This window comes from Uloborus diversus, chromosome 4 (assembly GCF_026930045.1).
Source record: "Uloborus diversus isolate 005 chromosome 4, Udiv.v.3.1, whole genome shotgun sequence".
Taxonomy (NCBI): Eukaryota; Metazoa; Arthropoda; class Arachnida; order Araneae; family Uloboridae; genus Uloborus; species Uloborus diversus.
In genome coordinates, this window is record NC_072734.1 from 13761323 (window position 1) to 13784012 (window position 22690).

Consider the following 22690-nt stretch of genomic DNA (forward strand, 5'->3'; position numbering starts at 1 on the left):
TAATTCAAGCAAGGCTTTTAAAATAACTTTCAATTTTCGCTCTTGGCTTTGCTTTTGCAATAATTCAGACATTGGGATGGTCGTCAAGTTTTTTGCATGTGTAATTTTGTTTTTGTTGGGAATATTGCTTCCTCGTCAAGCATGGGGAGGGATCAGAAAAAAAAAGAAAAATATAGAAGAAAGTTTCGTGATGGCCACAACATACTAGTTATTTTTGATAATGGACTACTTTTCTTTTTATTCAACTCAATGATGAATTATTATTTTTACTTTCTTCTGTATCTAATATATAGAAGAAAGTGTGGGTTTTGTGCAGATTTTCGAATTTCGAAGGATTCGAATGTTTTGAGGTGTGCCGACTCCATTTCGACCATTTGGAAAATGTCTGTGTGTCCGTGTGTGTGTCACGTATGTGTGTGACCAGTTTTTTGTGGCCGCTCTACAGCAAAAACTACTGCATGAAATCGAACAAAATTTGGTACACATATGTGCCCCTATGTGGACTTGTGCCCATTGGGTTTTGGGGAGAATTCCTCCAAGGGGGGTGGAGCAATGGGAGGTTTGAGTTATGCGTGCCTGCTATTCCCCAAGAAGTAACTGGCGGAATCAAACAATATTTGGTCCATATGTTGCCCCTAACAGGTACAGGTGCTGATTCAATTTCGGTGTCAGTAGCTCAAATGGGGGTTGAGCTATAGAACAATTTTTGTCATCAATTGTGACTGTTGTATCTAAAGAAATAATGAACGGAATCGAACTAAAATTTATTGACAAGTAGCCCTTAGAGGGTATAAGAGCTGATTTCATTTTGACGTCAACAGCTGAAAAGGAGGTGGCGCAATCAAACGTTCTTTTTTTTCCATTGTGAGTGCCATTTCTCTAGAAATAATGCTACGTTCTGAATGAAATTTGCAATAAACGTGAATCCATATGTAAATAGGCATTGGTTCAATTTTGGTGCCAATTGCTCAATGAGGGCTGATTTTTTTTTTTTTTTTTTTTTTTTTTGGTGTGAATAAAAATAGCTTTATAATTGCAACAATAAGAAAGATAAATTGTATTTTGTGTGATTTTAATTGTTGGAAAATGACCAGAAAATCGCGTTGATTTAAACTTTTTAACTGTTGCCATCTTGTGTTTGTTAACAAATAAATGTTTGTAATTATTTTATGCAAGGCTTTTAAAATAATTTTCAATTTTCAGTCTTTGCTTTTGGGATAAATCGGGAATTGGGATGGTCGTCAAGTTTTGGCATGTGTAATTTTGTTTTTGTTGGGAATATTGCTTCCTTGTCAAGCATGGTGAGGGATCAGAATTTATAAGAAAGATAAAGAAGAAAGTTTCGTAATGGCCACAATACACTGGTTTTTAAAAGCTTTTATAGCATTATTCAATGTTTGAATTAATCCTTATCATAATTGTTTTGCATTTTAGCCATCTCCTGAACCCAGACTTGCCTGTATTGCTGACCTTCAGGGATTTCTAAAAATTATGATTCCAGATGAGTTGACTGGCAGTATTATTTCAAAAACTCTTCCAATTAAGCCAAATATGACAACTAAAGAAGTTGGTGAGTTGATATATTTGTATGTATTGGTGTTTTACCTGTGCATTTTATACTGCATTTGAATGGTTTATTTCAAAAATTATATCTGTTAAAAAGAAGAAACACTCATAAAAATTTATAAAATATTACTAGTTATATCTTTTATCATTCTGTTGTGGTATCTAATTGCAATATTAGTGTTTAGTTGAAACTATTTTTGGATTAATGATGAGGGATAAATGAAAACTGGGAGTTGTTCAATATTCAAAAGAGAAGGGTGATATCAAAAATAGAGATGTCTCTTTTTCAGAATAAACAATTCATTTATTTCATGAATCTGATAAAGGCTAGTGTTTTTCATGTAGCGTTAGTTTTGTTCATATTAATTTTGTACATGTAAGGTCTCATAGCATAGTGACAGCATTTTGAACTTTTTCAAACATTTCATTCTCTATTTCTTTTCTTTTGTTTACAAGATTTTTAAAAAGGCCAACATTGAACCATTTCTATTCTTTCGAGAACGTATTAGTTCAGGGTTCTAATGGGGGGGGGGGGCTTTGAAAATGCTGTAAAGTGCTTAGTTTCTGTTGCTTGGTACAAAGAGCTTCTTACAGTACAGTGGACCCTTGTTTTACGCAGGTTTATTTTACACAGTTTCGATTATACGCAGTTTAATATTTGACACTTTATTTTATTTTACACGGATGAGTTTCGGTTTTACGCGGATACAGCAATGCAAACAGATAACATTTTCCTCTCTTTCAAAATTCATACTCCTAAAGATTGCAGATTATACGTAATAAACTGCACTTTGGCGTGCTAATAACCAAACTTGGGCCTTTTCACACATTTAATGTGATTGGTTCCAGAGCTCTTTCCAGAAGTAAAGTTATTAAACTCACACAGTTCAGAGCTCACTGGAAGAAGAACTTTTAGGAGTGACAAAGGAAGCCAAAACCAACGAGAATACTGACTTCGGTGGACACACAACCAAAAAGATTCACATTGAAAATTTTAAGCCATATCTAGACAATAGAAATAATCTTTCTGATTTGTTAGTGAAGGAAATTCTATCATGGAAATGACGCAAGTGATCATGGATGCGTTAATGCTCAGCAAAGAATTACGGAGAAAAGTTCTTAATGACTGCCAAAAGACTATCATAGCCAGCTCCTCTTTACAAACAGGACACAAAATTAACTTATGTTTTCTTTATGCATGTTGTGCATAAAATCAATATAAGTGCACATTAAACTTATTATACAATTTGTCATTACTAGAATGAAGTATTTTGTTATTTACGGAACCAAACCCCTATTTTAACACTAGTATTAGGTCTCAATTTACGCGGCTTCGATTTAGGCGGCATTTCCATGGAATGTAACCCCCGCGTAAAACAGTTCTCTACTGTACTAATTTTGAATTATAATCTTTGATTGGATTTATGCGCCCCTTTTTGAAAGTCATCAGTTTTTATTTGCTATGAAATATTACCTTCCTTTGATAAAGAGAGTTTATTTATTTAAATGGATTTTAGAATTAAAGATTTGTTTTAGTCTTGTACTTGTGATTATCACTACTATTTTTTCTGACCACTTTAAACTCAATTAGCAATGAATAAGTTACCTATTTTTCAAAGATTTTTAAATACATCTGCAATGCTCTGACCCGAAAATTTAATCTTTGAATTTCTTTCTTCCTTTCTTTTTTTTAAAAATAAAATAGACAGTTTCATTATGGAATGCATTGTCAACTAAAATCAGTATCAACGGTTTTGACTTTATTGTAAGTAGTCAGTATTGTTTTGTTTTATGATTTTTTTCTCTTTTGTAATGAAGGAATATAAAAAAGAAACTTCGCATTTGAGCACACAGTAAACATTGTGTAGCTGAATTAACATTGTATAGCCCAACACTAATATACTAATAACTTAATTTTTCCTTTATTACTTGCACTTACAAAACTTCGGTGAAGATTATCATGATGTAACCTTATCATATGTTATATTGGTGGAACACTTTTATCTCTTAAGTTCTAAATTATGAATTAAAAATTGATTTGAATGTTCGACTTTTCTTTTCCTTTTTAGTTAAACTGATTGCTCACAAATTCAATGTAACAAATCCTCAGGATTACTGTCTGTTTAAACTTGTTGATGGTGAAGGTAAGAGCCTTTTTTTTTTTCCAATGAGTGTCGTAATAATGTATATTTTTGCTATAGAGAGAGATTTGCCAATAAGTATATTTCTTGTGTGTTGTTACTGCCTTAATTTTAAAATTATTTATTAGTTTGATTGCATCCCTCATTTATGTTTTCAAGTTCTAATCATAGAATTTTCGAACCTGTAAGTAATTTAATATACATTTGTATCTGTTTACGACTCTCAAATAAGCATTTTTAACATTTTGGTTTTAAAATATCAAGTCTTTTGGTTCTAAAAGTAAATCTTTATGGAAATTAATTTTGTTTAGTTTAGTTATGTGTTATAATTTTTCAATTGTCTAATTTTTCTAATCTTGAAGAATAACATTTTGTAAGTTTAGGATAGTGAAATCATAATGTAATAGTTTAGTTGCTGGGTTTTTTTTTTTTTTTTTTTTTTTTTTTTTTTTTTTTTTAAGATTTCAGAGTTTTGAAACAAAATTAATAAATTTTCCAGATTTTGAGGCATTTCATTTTGCTTTCTAACCTAGAAAATCATTATTCTTAACACTTTCCAGATTATATCTAAAAGATTCGATTTTACTAATTTTTGAAATATTTCGATTAGAAAATATACTGTCTGACCAGAATAGTCACTAGTGAGAAACTGTTCAGTATGCTCACAGAGAAATGTATAAATTATTTTAATGAAATCAGCGCTGCTACTTTTCTTTTAAACTGATTTCTACTACTCCCAGATTATGAAATTGCTTTATTTAGATACACCAGCGATAGGAAACCCATCGATTGCGATCGACTAGTCAATCTCGAGCCCATTTTGAGTTGATTGAGGTAATGTTTTGAGTCTTGCTTTTTGTCTGAGTAGAATTATTATACATCAATTTCTGGAACAAAATTTGGTTTAACGTCTAAATCAGAAGTTATTGGAAAATTTTTCAAACCTTTTATAGTCACTGGAATTTTTTAAGTCACTATTTTATCAATTTTAAAGCAAGCATTATACTTGTGTCTTTTAATATTCTGATAATGGTTAACAAAACATTACTTTTGCAATTTAAATCAACTACTTCATACATATTTTTTACTAAGTATTTTTCATAAGAGTTGACCTACCATTTGAAGTCAGCTTCAGCCACAGTCTCAAATTTACACAGGGAGCACCATTTGAAGTCAGCTTCAGCCACAGTCTCAACTTAACACAGGGAGCAAAACATCATTTTTATTTGGTTAGATTGTAGCCGAATATTCGGTATTCAGCCAAATCACTAGGGAGCATGCCAATAAAATCATGACAAGAAGTTTGCATGTAAAGTTTTTAATTGCCAACCAAATGTAAAGATTTTTTTTTTTTTTTGCCAGCACTGTAGTTTATGCACCATGCCCCCCTCCCCCTCTCACAAGTCGATCTTGTGTTCACATTAAACTTGAAAAGTAGATCTTCAGTCAATTTAGGTTGCCTACCGCTGTGATACACCAACAATTTTAATATTCCTATCTGCTTTAAGTTTTCTGCATAATTTTTAGGAAATGCTCTTTTTTTCATGACTTTAAAAAGGTGAATACCAAAATGGCAAAGTGCTATGCCACATGAGAAAAAATTGGAATAAATAAATAACTAAAAATATTTTACTTTGGTTTTAGCTAAAAGTTGAATTACAAGTAAAGTTATTGCAATCACACAAAACATTTTAGCATATGCTTGATCAATTACAAAGCTCTAACTTCCAAACAACAAAATATTTTCCCGAGACAGTTCTTTTTTAAATAAAAACAAACCATTTCATTACTAAGAAAAAAAATTCACTGTATTTTGAAACCTATTTTAAGCACCTGTGAAAAAATAATTTATTTATTGTTGTGTGAATGAATGTTTAAATCACATGTATGCAGGGCCGATCCTAGGGTGTCAGCCGCTCGTGTGCAAAGCCCTAATGTGCCGCCCCTCAAAGAGTAATTTGCATATTTTGACTAATCTTTAACGTTCATATAAATCTTTCTTCAAATTTGTGTCAAATTTTGATTCAAATAACAAAAAAAAGAAAAAAAACCGATGAACTTATAAAAAGGAAGACAAGTTTTATAGTAAGAAACTCCTTAGGTACAATTTGTATCTTTGAAGAAAGTAATAGATATACCAAAATTTACTAGTCTGTTTGTACCATTTTATAGTCTGTCTTCGGTGACATCAGAAGAAGGACGGAGGAGAGGAAGCAGGGAGGGGAGGGGGAATTATCCCAGAAAATTATCGAAATTGGCGTATGAAAAATTGTTTTAATTAACCTTTGGTTGTGTTTGGTTGCAATGACTAAAGAGTTGGGTATATTCATGGTGCATGGAAAAATTTTCGAAATTGACGTTAAATATCGCAATTTTGGGAACTTTTTCAAGACTTCATGGAAAGTACTAATGCAAGCTGAAGTTCTTTCCTAAAATTCTTTCAAAATTGAAATCAATTTGAAGCTATTTTTTGTGACTGTAGCTTTGGAAGAATCGGCACTCTTCCCGAAAATTTTCCGAAACTGAAGTTTTAAACACGCAATTTTGGGCTATCTTTGTCGACGTTTCTAAAGGGAGGGAGATTCAATCGTCTCTCATCGAAAGTTTTCGAAATTGAAGTTTAAAACGCAAATTTAGGCTGTCTTTGGTAACGGTAAGGGGATCTGGTGGCTTTCCTTCGGTAATTTCTCGGGACTATTATTTTAAAAACCCACTTTTGACTATATTTGAAAACGATAAGGGGAAACGTGAAAATATTCCTAACCGAAATACTTTTCGGAACTGAAATCCATTTTAGGCTATTTTTGGGAAGGAAGGATTTTGGGGTTCCGAAGTGGATATTTCTAAAAGCACAATTTTATACTATCTTTGGTGACGTTAACGAAAATGGGAAGCTTCGGCGGATCTTTCGGATATTTTTCGATATTAATATCTGAAAAATACAACTAGACTTTTGTCCACCTCACTTCGACAATTGATGGGCCCCAGCGCAGTGAAAAGTTACATAAGCAAGACAGTTCTCCGGAATTCTTTAAAAATTGAAGTGCCAAAATCGTATTTTAAGCATTGTTTGATAACGATGGGACACAGAGAGGGCGGGGGTTCAATGTGCCCTCACTAACTGTTTTTTTTTTGAAACTGAAGTCAATTTCAGGCTAGTTTTGGCAGGAAGAGTTCTGTGGCTCCACGGAACTGTCCAAATTTGAAACCGAGCAGTTCATCTGTAATTTTAATTAGAAAAAATTGCTGCAAAGGGAGAAAATTACAAAATTTTTGTTCGTCAATCGTATATGTTTGACTCTCAAGGGAGTTGTAATTTTCCACTGTCACTCTACCCATCCCTGATTGTTGAACACAGAATTTGTTGTTTTAAACGCTTGCGAGAGTATCTAATCAGTATAGCTTTCTTTGTATATAAAATAAAACTATATCTATAGTCTATAAAAACTTGGGGGGTGGGGTAAACATTAGTGGCCGCCCTCGGTGCTCCTTTTGGAAGGCACCCTTTCATGCTTCAGGAGGGGGCCATTTCCCTTCCCCTGTATCCATGCCTGATTACCAGTTCTGTCACAAATTTTACTACCAAATGAAGCATGTGTGTAAAGAGTAGATAATAATGGACAATGAAAAAAAAAAGAAGAGGGTGCTTAACATTCTATTTTTTTTAAACTATGCTATGCTGTCGGGAAATTGGCACTTACTTTGATATAATTGAACATTTAAAATTCAGCATATTTATTCGACTTATTATAAGTTATCTTGTGAGAAATTCTTGAGGAATGTTTCTTGATTAAAAGAACTATATGATGCGGGCGGCCGGCGGCCGCCCCTTGCTTTGGCCGCCCTTGTGCGGTGCACACGCTGCACACCTGCTAGGATTGGCCCTGCATGTATGTTCCACTAACTTTTTCCTTTGATGAAAAAAATGACCTGCACCCAGATTTTATACCAGTGTTCATTTCCCAAAATGGCAAGTAGGCCATGTGACGTTTGTCAGCTTTAAAAAATACTGCCCTTAACAGATAAACGGCAGTATCTGCGAGAAATGAATTTACGAGATATTTGAAGAAACGCGTTTCGGATTCAGTACAAACAATAGAGAAATATTGGAATTAAAGTTTTTTTTCTCATTTTTTTAGCGTAAACCAAATAAGAAAGCTTTAACTACTGAGCTAACGTACAACAGAGGACAAAAATGAAAATTTGCAGTGACTGCCCTTTATTCAAGGCATACATAGGTGACTGGGGCACCAAAATAGTGAGGGGGGGTCAAAGAATGTGTGGGGTAAGGGGGCTTGGCTGCTCAAGCTTTTCTTTTTGTAAAATTGGGCTATATTAAAGGCTCTTTACATTACTGATTCTATGACCTTCAAAAAAAAAAAAATGCGGAATGTGGCCTTAAAGATCGGGACGGATGGCCATCATAGACTTACCCCTCCCAATTCAAAGTTCCATTTTTATAAATTAAGGTGAGAAAAATCTATTTATTTGGAATTCTTAATTCTCACTTTCATGAAATCAACCATGGGCGCCCATATGCAAAGTTGCAAGGGGGGCTCAGATATTTTCCCCGTGGAAACTGATTTCAGGACAGATTAGAGTCATTAAAATTTGACATTTTTAATAACTTATTCATTAATGACTGGAGAAGAAGTGTTTTTACATTTTTGCAAAGAAAAATTACTAAAAGCAAGGAAGTTCTAATTTCAAAGGGGGAGTCGACCCCCCCCCCCCCTTCCCCCTATATGGGCGCCTTTGACATCAACCACCCTATGAAAATTCTATTTTTCAGTTGGTCATTAATTTTTAACTCCGAAAAGTGAGGGGGGCAAGGCCCCTTACCTTTTGAAAGTGAAGGGGCAATTATCCCCCCCCCCCCGTACGAACCGCCTATGGCAGTGTACCTTTTCGCATATTTTTACTTCTTATTCATTTAAAAACCATACACGCAGTTCAATTAATCTAAATTGCACATTTTTCTTCTAGAAACTATGCTTGGTGATAGTGAGTGTCCACAAATTATTAAGGCTGACCTTATGGCTGCTGGATCCAATTGTTTGTTTACGTACAAGCGCTGTGATGCCAAATTCATTTGGCCAATACTGGAGAAATCATCCTAACTTTTTAAATGGAGTTTAAGAGAAGTAAAAAAGGAAACATTTGTGATTTGACCAATTTCTATAATATTTTTTGTTAATAGTTTAGATATTTTCGATTTACGTGTATAGAAAACATTGATTTAGATTCTCATTATGTAAAGCACTGTATGTAAAGTTATGATTTGTGCTTGTGTTGCCATAAGCTTTCATTTTTATGTAATTCCTATGTTCCTTCAATGTGAGAAAACGATTTTAATTTTTTTTTTGTTAAATTTTGAAAAAAGTTTATTACTGCAAATATTTTGTGCACTAATGAAAAATTTGAATTGTGTTTTTAAAATGAATATTTTAAATATTTGCTGCTCTTTTTGAAAAAAATTAATTAATTAAAATCATAGTGTAGGCATTTTTTATAAATATTTTGTTTTCAATTAAATGTTCACCAACCTTTCTGAAATGATTAATTAAAGGACATTAACAGTCAATTAAGTGTGAAAAACTTGTACAAAATAATCCTCGACAAATACTCTGCCAAAAGCCAAAGCTGCGGTTTTTCTTCTATTCATCATTTGAACTGACGTTAAACATTAAATTATCATTCTATTCTTTTTGAAATCATTTACTTATCTTATTTACGTTTGTACATAAGAAGTCATTGTTACAAAATGTAGTAAATATTTATACAACTTTGTATATACATATTTTTTATTTCATTTGTATGGAAATACTTTAAAATATTTAACTCCTAGTCGTCTTTTTTCTTCTCCCTGTCTTAAAAATTAAAATGCACGCAATTGGAGCATAAGGTTTTATGCTGCTGCATAATTTTATGAATGTTAAAGAATTTCAACACAATCTTTCTGTTATCTTTATGCAAGAGCTGGAATAATGTAAAAACTTTACAGACATGACTAATTTATTTGGGCCAATGCTATATATTCTAAATGTTAGTGTATAATTTTAGTCATTTATATTTTTTTGTTTCTTCAAGCAAGTATGCTAATTGAAGAATCTCATTAGTTCTAGAAATGATTGATTTTTTTTCTTTTAATAAACTGCTACCAATACATGCTTCTCAAAATATGACTAACATTCTATTGCTTGTTACTAAAACCACTATATGTTAGCCAGTTTTTGAGTTTTGAAAAAAAAAAAATATGTTTTGAAAAAAAATCTTTAGTTTTGCGATATTTTGTAGTTGATGAATATTGAAAACTCTTTTAATAGTAGATACATGATTTCTTTGAAAATGATAGGAGACCAGAATGTCAAGCAATGATCAACAAAATCAAGCCTGTGGAATATTCTAGCTGGCTGTCAATGTGTGTTAATAAAAATGCCCTTTTTTCAAATCAGTAAATTAAAAAAAAAAAAAAAAACGTTGATTTCCAGTGTTGCCAGATGGTCAAATCCAGATTTCCCGAATTCCCTTCCAACTTTTCCCCAAAAAGCGATGTTTACTATCAAAATTCCCCAAATTAAAAAATTAATTTTCCCACTAATATTTTCATAAAATGAGTCGACTTCCTCTGATATTTTTGTCTCTTGAAAAAAAAAAATTTTTCCCCAAATAGCCAAATTTTCTTATAACATTCCCCAACTTTTTTTCTTCCCATTTTCGTTTTTTTTTTTGTCTTTTTTATCTTTATTTTTTTTTTACTAATAATAAAGCTGAAAGTCTCTCTGTCCGGATCTCTCTCTGTCAGGGTCTCTGTGACGTGCATAGCACCTAGACCGTTCGACCGATTTTTATGAAATTTGGCAAAGAATTAGTTTGTAGCACGGGGGTATGCACCTTTAAGCAATTTTTTTATTCCAATTTTACGAAAATTTTCCTGAGCAAATTTTTCATAAGATGGATGACTAAATTACCAAGTTATCATAATGCGGGACCGTGACGTGGGCAAACCAATTGGCGAGAAATTCACCATGCATTATTTGTAAATATACGCCGGAACCAACATACCTTTTAATTTTCTAGTACGGGCAAAGCCGTGCGGGTGCCACTAGTCATAAATACAAGCGCCTGACCAAAAGATAAGAAATAACCAAATATTTTCTTTCTACTCGAATTTACTTACTCTGCTTCTGTATGTACATTTAAACTATGATTTTTGTATATATTTATCTAAGTACATTCTTCATCACACTCTTTTTTGCCTGTTTCACGTATTAACTAGTTACTTACGCAGAACTATTAATGAGAATTCCGCAGCGTAATATTCCACATAATGCGAAATGTGAATTCCATAAAGTTGAGCAAAGCTAAACCAACGCTGTTTGATACAAACAATATAACTACCAGATGTCAAGACGCGAAATTAAATACGAAAAAAATATTTTTTTCCCCAGGTTTTCCCCAAGGAAAAAATTTTTCCCCAAAAAATTCCCCTCAAAACCCATTTTCCCAAAATTTCCCGAGAGCGCCAGATTTCCCCAAAATGGGGAAATTTCCCCGAATCTGGCAACACTGTTGATTTCTTACAATGGATAAATAGATTACACATGAAAGATTACGGATAGAAATGGACACATAATCCTGCGAGAAGTACTTTTAAATTTTATTTTTTTCCCCTTTGCATTTAATCAAGTAAACAGTAGCTGTACAGAAGTGTGGTTTGTGAAGGGGGAAAAAAAAGTTACTAAATATGTATTAAGAGGTTACAGTACCTCAAAAATGATGAAACGATCAAAAAATTTTTTTTATTGCTTATATCCAAATTAAAACCTATTCTGAACACAGGGAAAAAGTTTCATTGCTTTATTTCAAATATTAAAAAAGATATGAGTGGTTTTAGGCCATGCTCGCTATGTGTTCTTATGCAAAAGAAAAACTTCAAATTGCTTTTTCTCGATGATGGTATTTTTGTGTTTTCATGTCATTAGAATCCCTAAGGATCTTTTTCTATTAAAGATACAGCTTTAAAGTAATACTTTTTCAAATTGTAATAACATATTTGACAAAAATGTGCATTGGATAAGCATTTTAAAAATTACTCAAATGTTTAGAGCATGTTAAACGATTGAAAACCAATTAAAAAAAAAAAAACCTTTGAATTTTTACATAATTAATCACAGAAAATTTTCTAATGAACTCATACGCAAATGAATGCACAGATTTTTAGAGATGATTATAGTGATCGTTAAGCAAAAAAAATTTAATTAGTGCAAAAATAAAAAAACCTTAGAGATTTCAAAAAATTGAAATTTTCTTCAATTTTTTGAATTTCTTAAAAAAGTAGGCAATATTTTTAAATTTTGAAAAAAAATTATTGATTAATAAATAAGCATGCATGTTATGGTTTCAAAGAAATATAAAATTTACTTAAATTTAAAAAAAATGTTTGAAAGGTACTGTGACTCCTTAAAACATTTGAAAAGCTCTATATGGCTAAAATTTTGATGAGACATTTGACTTTTAAAGTATTATTTAAAAAAGTGTTTACTTAAAATTAAAATCAATCTTCTTTTCACAATAAAAAAAAAAATTTTTATTTTACAAAATCATTAGATGCCTTTTAATACAGTGGACTCCCTCTATCTGAACACTCTAATGTGAACACCCCAATATTCTGAACACATTTTGATGGTCCCGGCGAAGCTCCATAGACTTAACATAGGCTGACCTCTCTGAACACCCTGTAATATGAACACCCCAGTATTATGAACACTATTTTTAACCCCCTTCAAGAATTACCGCTCTATATACTGAACATGTTCCCAATCAGTACTCGGGAATTCCCATGAATGAACACAAAGACGGGAAGGCATTAAGGGAAGATGGAGAGAGGAAGAAGAAATATTATTTTTCTGGATAAAACTGTATCACATAAAATCATTCAGCTGAGCAATATGAGCCTGAAGTTTCTGGAAGTGAACTATATGTTTCAAGAATCATCCCATTGTATCAATAGTCAAGACCTTTAAAGTACGATTACCTCAAATAAAAATGTGGCTGCAAAATTTTCACTTTGATGTTAACATGTACCTTGCATGAGAATACACAATGCAAAACCAATTAAAAATTACTCTTTTTTTTTTTTTTTTTTTTCAGGTATTGTACCAATAACTGTATTGTAATATTTTATCGCCGAATGTTACATAAAACTTTTTAAATTAAAAAAGAAAGAAAAAAAAATGAAAGAGTGTAGGTCCTACTCAATTGAATTAGGCATTGCACCAGCCACCAATCCAAAATAAAGCACCTCTATCTCAGTAACTGGTATAGCTTGCTAGGCAAAGTACTGAACATAGTCTATTAGAGAAATAGAACACATATACATGGATTATCCAGTCTCCCTCTGTAATGAACACCCCCCATAATCTGAACACTTTTGTTCGGTCCCATGAGTGTTCAGAATAGAGAGAGTCCACTTACATACAAATGCGAATGTGACAACCAGCAACAACAGTCTCCGAACCCAGCTAGAGTGGTCCAAGTCAATTTGTCAACCCTAATAAAGATCAAGGGCCCTCATAAAACTATTCACACCATTACAACCTTCTAATGAACAACTAATGCTATTCATGAACAACTAAATATGTACTTTATAGCTGTTTTTATTAAACATTTCAACAACTTCGAGAAAATTACATGCTCTTAAAGTATGATTTTATTTAATTAGTCAATATGCAGCTGAACTTGTGTTGCATACTCAAGTATATATATTTTTATTTATTTATTTAATTTATAGTTTTGAAAGGTAGAAGTTTTTAATATTTTTAGATTTACAAAAGTTAACAAATAGTACTTGAAGCAAATTGAAAAGAATAATTAATTGTTTTTGAGAAAACTGTTTGATGTTTTGATTCCCCCCCCCCCCCCCCTCGGTTTTCAACATGAAATATTATGTTACAATTTTGTTGTGAATAAAGTTACTTATTGATTTAATTTATAAAAGCATATGACTTTATGCTTTGCCTTTTTTTTTTTTCAGGGTAAAGGGGGGGAGCTTATGTTAATTATGGACCATATATTTTGATTTATCTGTCCGCTTTGGAGGTTATCTCAAATTGTAAACTTTGCAAAGCATTTGCTCAACTTTTAATTGTTTTGAATTTTCAAGCTATTGTGTAAAATAATTTTGCAAATTAGTGAAAATTTCTTTCCCGCATCCCATGTGGATACTATGTCCACCATCATGTATGCAAACACTTAATAGTAGTTATTGTGGTTTAAAACTGTGTGTAACAGTGTTATTTGTATTTTTATTAATGTTGTATAACACTATCTGCTCTGTGCCTTTATGCGTGCTAAATGGATCTGGGTCAGTTTTAGTTCTCGCTATTCATGATGTTTGAGAAAATATGTTTTCATCAGACTTTTTTATGAAAGTATTTTCTGAAATATTTTTCTCTTCATTCAAAGTCTTAATATCGTTTTAGTTTCTTTACAAGAAATGCAATATTTATTATCGTATGCTATGGAGTAGGGCTGGACGATGTATCTGCCTATGATGAAATATCCATCCATGTCCACTAATCATCTTAATGGTTTTGAATTTCAGAAGATTTTGATGATTAAGGTAAAGCGACCAAACATGCTGTTAAACATTCAAAGATGGCTGCACTAAAATCTATCAATTTTCCTCTCACTTTTATGGCAACCCTTGCTGTTTTCCTTGACCAGTTATTTGAATTTGTTTCCATAGTTGGACAGTACAGTTAAGAGCAAAACTGCCCTAACTGTAATTAGTGCTTGAATTTCCTAACTGTAAATAGCATAACTAGCCTTTTGTTTGTTATCCATTAAAAATCCCTGCAAAAATTATTTTCTATTAGGTGCTAATATTCGAAGAAGAAAATGAGATCACCATCCTTTTTGTGATTGTTTGTCAATATAAATCTCTTAAGGTTCATTTTTCAGGTAGCAAAAACAAAAATCACAGGGTAAAATTAAAAAAAAAAAAAAACTTGTTGCCAGCCTGTTTGGCAATTTTTTAATTCGGTAGTAATTCCATTTAAGTTTTCCTCAATTTCTAATGAAAGTGATACACCAATATCAACTGATGATTACACTGCCATAAGTTCCGAAGAGAAAGGGGGGGGGGGAGAAAAACAATTCTGTTAAAATTGGGTTTAGAAAAAAATGTTTGAAAATGTACTGTAAGTTCAACTCTGAAAAATATTTCAATTCAAAATAAGTACTATAAAACTATAAAAATTAATTTTAAAAGAAAACATGTACATGGATTTTTATTTTAGAGTTAGTTGTATTTAATGAATTTTGCGTCATCTTATAAATTACATTTATCATGTTTATGCACTAAAATATCCTGCTGTAAGATTCGAGGTTCGTGATGTTAAAAATTTTATATCCTCCAGCACTGCTTTGGAGTTTATTACCGTAATTTCGGGTAGATAAGCTGTGGCTTATACGTGTTTTAAAGCTGAAATTTAACATCTGCGGCGTATCTGAATAAATTTTCCCCCCACCCTTCTTTCTTAGTGTTTCTCATGTTCGCCCAATCGAGCGGTAATGTTAAAATTCATTAATAAACGCTAGTAGAGCTCTCAAATTGCACAATGAAACAGGTTTCTCATCGAATTTAATTTCTCACACCCTTAAACCTGCGTTAATTTGCGCCGATTTTACCGCTGTTATTTTTCTTTCCAGTGTTGCCAGATTCGTGATGGTAACAGATGTTTCACGAGGCTGAAAAATGGAGGAATCGCTAGCTTGTCTGAGTTAGAGTCCCTATAGTCTGATAATGTTTTAAAATGTCTCAATGATGATAAATTTATATAAAAAAAAGAATCAATTGATAAAAGGTAAAAAATTGTTTGATGAAGTGCTAAGTATAACACAATGATTTGAAAACTTCTCATCCAGCTAAATGTAGATGTCATCTGTCATCTGTTTTTTGCGTAATCGTAGCATTTTCTGATCTTTTTTTTACACGAAGTTAATTCCATTTCTATCCATCAACAAGTGCAGTTGCTTGTTACAGTTTCGTTCTAACTATAATAAATGATCACATCCATACATATGTATACATAAAGAGAGATATATATACAGAGAGGGTGGGGTGCCATGTTTGAATACGCTCTTCTGCTGCGTATACCATGGGGCGGCTTATCCGATAAACTTTCGTTTTTAGTTAGTAAATTATTGCATGTGCGGCGTATACGATAGGGCGGCTTATCTACCCGAAACTACAGTACATATTATTTGTTAATTATTTTATAAAATCTCATTTAGTTAAGGAAATCCTTCAACTGCATTTTCTAAGAAACTGCAAAAACCTATTTCCTGCAAACTGAAATCCTAGGCTGTGTAATTTAACTTAACATTGGAAGCAACTGACCCATGTCTAGTCTATTTTGTTACTCTTGACTTTTTAAACAGTTATGTGTTTATAAATAAATTTCTGTCTGAAAATATCAGGTGCCTGGTTTATTTATTTTTTGATAACTGTACAGATATTGAAAGAAAGCACTTAGTAAGTGAGAAGTGTTTATAATTTCATTGTTAATACCAGAGAACTGTAGTCAAGAAAATTCAAACTAAAAGATTGATTTAGTTCATCTTCATCCTTTTTTTTTTTTTTTCAATTCATTTCTCCATTTATTAGAAGAACAATTACTTGGCATTGAAAGTAAAATCTCTTGTTTCAATAAAATTATAATCATTTATTATTTTCATTTATTTATTTATGTATTAATTTTTCCCTGAATCCCAAAAGTTACTGATAGATAACGAAATATGAATAGTTTTGTTAAATCTCTTTTACTTATTTATGTATACCCAACATTAAAAGAGTAATCTTTGAGTCATCAAATGTGTAAAGTTGATTTTAGTATTATTTAAGATACCTATTTACAAATTATAATTGAATCAATGTGGAATTTTTGTGCAGATTTTTTTTTTTTTAACTGAATCAAAATGCTTGCAATTTTTATGAAAAAAATGTGTCTATAAAAGTGGATAAGTTCTCCATTTTTTCAACACCTGTTTCCTTATTTCTGCCTAATTTTATTGATTGTAAAACATTATTTAATGCTAACATTCTCCTAATTGTGTGTTCTAAAATTACGCAAAACCAGAATTGTGTTAAAGCTAAATGTACCTGACTTTCTTGCTGTTTAAAATATATATATTATGTCGTGTGATAAATGTTATATGCATTTAAAAATATTTTTATTGTTCATTTCTTAAAGCTGCAAGCCATTGCCAAAGTTTTGTTTTTGCTCATTTGCTTATCCTTTTCTCTTTGTACCTGACAGTTCGCATCTCTATAAAGCAGCATTCAACCATCATTTTTAAGATTTTGTAATTTTTTATATTTTTAAGAATTTTGTAACTATGCAAGTATTTCAAATACAACTGACGAACATCGATACTTTGAGTAACAACATCTTTTCTTCTCCTCATGGATCATTTATAGATCCTTTCCCCATGTTCTTAATTTGAAATATTATTTTTTTAAGCTTAAATATGCTGACAGTGGTTTATATTTTGTAAATTGTTGGTAATGAATGCCTGAAGCGTGATTGATGTCTGTACTTAAATCTGTTCTATGTTAATGTAAATTTTTGCTTTTTGTTCTCATATAATAAAATCAAATTGTGAAAAGTTTTTTTTAATTTGTTCATTTTTGTTGCCGACTATTTTCTTCATTTTAAATCGGTCTAAAATGAAAAACATTCTTTTTAGTTTAGGGTAAAAGCACTAGTAACAGATATGCTTAAGACATTGCTCTAAGGTTAATTTTCTTTCTGAGATTTTGATGTATTTTTGACTTTTGAAACTTTTTTTCTCTCATGCAACTATCTTATCTAACGTTTGGCTGCTTCTGGATCCTCTAAATTAGTCAATTCTATTTTTATTTGCTCAATTTCAAAAAAAAAAAAAGTCATCCCTCCCCCCCTCAATAACAGACACCGAAAAATCTGATGATACCCATCAACAGATAGGATCAGAAAAGGATGAGTAATGGACAAATTCCCCTTTTTCTTCAAATGTGCAAAGGTTCTTTATTTTAAGAACTACTGTCCATTCGCAAAAGCAAAGACTACCACTCAGGATAGATTCCATTTTTGGAAAAGGGGGATAGGTTGAGGACTGGCACTTTCCGCTCGCACTTTCTATCTTTGCCTTTTTCGACTCTACTTCGGAAGAACTGTTGAACACGTGATTTTGCACTTTTTACAGCGGGTTTCCCTCCCCATTTTGATAAAATAAGAGCAGACTTGACGCATGCGCAAAATGGACCTTAGTCTCGGTTACAGAAAACAGACAGTCAAGACTTATTAAATTCAAATAAGCAAGAAACACCAGCTGACCTCATGGTGGCTGTTCATAACATTCCACCTCTGCCTTTTAAATACCAACAGACTCATAAAATTGATTCTGATAATACTAGATAATCGCACCATATTCATAGGCCACAGCAAGTTTTACCCGCCTAAAATTAAATCCTATTTAAATCCAAACATATGACTGTCTGTTACTGGTGCTGTTACCATATATATATATATATAATAATTATAATAAAAGTGAAAAATATTGAAAAAACCACACCAAAAATCCATAGATGCGCAACGCAGCAAAACTAAAAAGCCAAGTAAATATAAAATATGCAAGCCAAATATCAAATATTAAACAAATTATATAAAAAATAATGATGATAAAAAGGAAAATTGCAAACAGCTATTTAATAGGAAATGACAAAGTATGAATCGCAGGTACTGTCCCGTGAATGGCTAATTATCGGAACTTGTTTTTCTAATTAGTCGAGGCGAAACCCCCTGCTTTTAATTTTAGGTTTGAGCTCTTGTTTATAATTTAACATGTGGTGCATTTGTCAAATGTTACTCTATATTGCATGTACTGGAGCTTTAACATTCTCATTTAGTTCATAGTTGAATTTTTTGGTCTTTTGACCATATTTATTGAATCCTCCACGGCTGATGAGCTCTGGATTCATACTTTGTCTTTTCCTATTAAATAGCTGTTTGCAAGTTTCTTTTTTATCATCATTATTTTTTATATAATCTGTTTAATATTTGGTATTTGGCTTGCATATATATATATATATATATATATATATATATATATATATATATATATATATATATATATATATATATATATATACATACACAGTGAAACCTGTGTATAAAGATATTTTCCTTGGTCCCAAGCAAATTGCCAGCATGAATAATCAACAGGTTTCGAAAATATCCGATATTCTGATATATATATCGGATGTTTTGATATACTCGGATATCTTGATATATGTCCGATATTTTCAATCAGCACTAACTAAAGTACTCAAAATAGTAAATGCATCCTCAAATCACTCTTTATTTTCTTATATTATTGTTAAAACAATATGTAGACTTAAAATTAAGGTTTCTTTCATCTTTAATATCTAATATCTCATTTTTCATTTTTATCAATTTTAATGGAGTTAATTTAGCATTAGTTGTGTTACTCATTTCTCTTCTGTTTGCTATTTTTACACAATTATGTGATTCAGTAGTAAAAAATATGCATTATTCGGTGCACAAAGACATTTTCTTTCTTTTTTTGGACCAACATTTAATATTTAATTTGGCACTTTTAATGTGAATCAAAATTGTAACATTTCTAATAATTTTTAGAATATTAAATAATAAAGGAATATTACATTAATGATGTATTAACACATCATAAAAATATAGCACACAACTTTTTGGTTATTTTAAATAATGAACAATACTACCATGATTAATATAAGTTTTATAATGAAAATACCATAGTTGAAAAAATAAATATCGAAAATATCATGATATTTTCAAAATAAATATCGGATATATAACGACTGATATATATCGGCGAACCCTGATAATCAAACTGTCTATAACAATGTCTCGACGGTATCTTTGTAGATAAGTTTTACTGTATATATATATATATAAGAAACATATGTCTCTTCTGCATTCTAAACATTTTTGTAGAACCCATTCATTTAAAAAAACTAACCAGTGAAGATTTTTTATTAGAGGTTTTTTTTATACTTTATTTATTCCTTAACTCTAGGTATTCTAACAAACACTACATTTTTTGGAAATCTTCATTCGTATCATTTTTCAATATAATTTTTGTTCCCCGAATTTTAGCTACACAAAGGTATGTAACCACTAAGGTCCTGTTTATGCACACCCCGGCTTCACCCGGGTTGAAGTGGAAGGTGGATAAAAGGGGGATTGCACCCGGGTTGATGGGAAGATCCGTTTTTGTCAAATCGTGGATTCTCCTTTACGTTATTGTACAATATCCTTTTTTTGTGTGTGTGTGTCTTTTTTATAGTTACTAAATTGAGCATTAAAAAACATATCGCAGAACTTTTCTGAAAATAATTTCGGGCATAATGGGTTAATTACTTATCACAACTACACTGTGAATAATATTATATTTCAATATGAATATCCTATTATTTCATCCTTTTAATTTATTACTTGATTTTCATAAATTTAATCAAAAATAGCTTGTGATAAATGCAATAGCTTTTATTAATTTCGACTGGGGATCAGCATTGTGAGAACTAGCATTAATCAGTAAATTGTGTAAAAATATGTCTGGATCTTCTAAATCAATTTCCAAATTAAAATTTTTGCCTTTTGTGATTGCCAATATCATGGCCGACTTAAGGGGTGGGTTTTTAGGGTTCCAACCCCCTCCAAAATTTTTACAACTATTCCGAAATATGCTTTTATTATACTTTTTTTTCTGAAAAAATTGTTTCAAATTGATTTTTTTTTTATTAATTTATTTTATTTTGGTTTTAAATTTCATTTAAAAATAAAATTTTTATTGACGAAACACATATACAGAATTTTATTCACAGTAATTACTTTTAATTGTACTTCTTGTGGGAAAAAATCCGCCAATAATCCTTTAATGTAGGTGGAGGGAATTCCCTCCTGTATTGAACGTAGCTTGAAGCCGGGTTGAATGCATAAAACGGCTTTATTAAGCGAACCTGGGTTGAATCCAGCTGCATAAACAGGGCCAAAGAGTTTCTCAGCCAATTGCGTGTTTCAACTATTTAGCTATTTTCTGGGTTTATTGGCCGGTTGTGGTCTACCAGTGGTGTTTCTGGTACATTTTTGCTTGACATGTTTCGGATTTGTTCCGAATACGGTGCAGAAATGAATTCAAAGGAGAAGTCTTATTAAAAGTTCTTTGTTTTTAGTGGTAGAAGTGGGTGAGTAAAAAGTACTAGTATTTTCCTGCGCATTATCCGCGGGCGGCCTATAATCCGCAGGTCCTAAAATCGGCCTGAAGAAAAAAAAGCTTCGTATAATCCGCGGATAATACAATGTAAAAAAATAAAGTTTGAATTTAACATACCATTCGAGCAACTAAGCAAAAAACGTAAAAAGGTAATTACTTTGAAGGCATAATCAAAATCAATCTGAAATATAATCCATATATAATGATTTCTTCTTGAAATAAAGATTATAGTACGCTAATTACTTGAAAAACAGAATCAAGAGAAAGGAGCAAACGGTCTTATCTTGTGCAAATAGCTTCCTAATTCACTGTAATGTTGACTATTTTACATGGCCTGAATCGCATAAGAGGAACATTCAAGCAACGTAAAATAACCAACATACAGGGAGGCAGCAAGAAGGAACATGCAAGCAATGTAAAATAAACAACATTCCATTGAAAAGAAGTTTTAGTTCGGTTGGAGTAATATTGGAAAATTGATGTCCTAAAACGCATTTATTTAGGCGTTTCTTGGACATTAATTTCGAAACATTTCTAGAGGAGAGTCCTCGAACAACCATCCTTTCACAAAGGTTACTACCAAAAAATAGTCTGAAATTGTGCCTTTAAGATTTCAATTTTGAAAATTTTTGGAAAGAGATACTTAACCGCTCTTTACCTCTAAACGTCTCCATTCTCCAAAGTTAACTTAAAATTGCGTTTCACCTTTCAAGGAATGATTCTCGAACTCTTCCTTAAAAAGATTGCCTAATGTTTGGAAAAAATCTGAATTGCTTTGAAAAGAACCTTAAAATAAAATATTTCGAAAGTTTCTGAATATTAATCGGGTAATTAAGCCCAACATCTTTTTCTTTCATGCCCCCAGCCCATTTTTTTCCCCCAGTCGGTCTAAAAATAAAAAAGTCTTCAAAACGCTACACTTCGCAAGCCCTTCCCAAAACCACAAAAGAGCATCTCAAATCTCGTTTTCAGGGCTTCAATATCGAAAAATTTCCGGAGGACAGTTACTAAACACCTTTTAAGCTAGAAAATCGTTCAAGATTGCTTTTCTAGAGCTTCAATTCTGAAAAATGGCTAAATCCCTAACATTACCAAATATGGTCCACAGTCACGTTTTCAAGACTTCAATTACGAAAAAATTTTGAACGAGGGCCCGATTGTTCTCGCATGAAATCTAAAAATGAAAAAAACTACAAATTCTAAAAATTTCAGGCGGAGAGCTTTTAAATCCCTCCATCTAGTGTCACTGAATATCTCTTAAGTTTCGTTTTTTAGGACTTCAATTTCGAAATATTTTTTCAGGAGAGCCCCAGAACAACCTGCTCTTAACGAAGTTAAGGGCAAAGTTACTCTGAACTCATCAAAGTTACTCTGCGCTTTTAAAACTTCAATTTCGAAAAGTCAGGGGGAGGGGTGATTGATTTAGCTCTTAAAAAAAATCAATCGGGGGCAACTTGAAAAAATCCCATTCCTTTCCTAATCTTAACTACAACAAATATAGCCCAAAAGGCATTTTTAAGGTTTCAATTTGTAAAAATTTCAGCAGAAGTTCCCCAGATTTTTTTTTCCTGTAGCATCACCAGAGACCGCCTAAAACTGCGTTCTTAGGACTACAATTTCAAAAAAATTACCGGGGGGGGGGGACCCCCGGACCCTCCTCC

At 31.9% G+C, this 22690-nt stretch overlaps 1 protein-coding gene across 1 annotated transcript in view; it reads left to right on the plus strand.

Annotated features, from left to right (window-relative positions):
- LOC129219645 (protein sprint-like) overlaps window positions 1-8985 on the plus strand; it is a 52109-nt gene extending 43124 nt beyond the window's left edge. The window contains exons 17-19 of the mRNA XM_054853915.1: window positions 1435-1570; window positions 3636-3710; window positions 8694-8985. Coding sequence (XP_054709890.1) covers window positions 1435-1570; window positions 3636-3710; window positions 8694-8827 — 345 coding nt within the window. The 3' untranslated portion in view covers window positions 8828-8985. The remainder of the gene's footprint in view (window positions 1-1434; window positions 1571-3635; window positions 3711-8693) is intronic.
- The last annotated feature ends 13705 nt before the right edge of the window (window positions 8986-22690 follow it).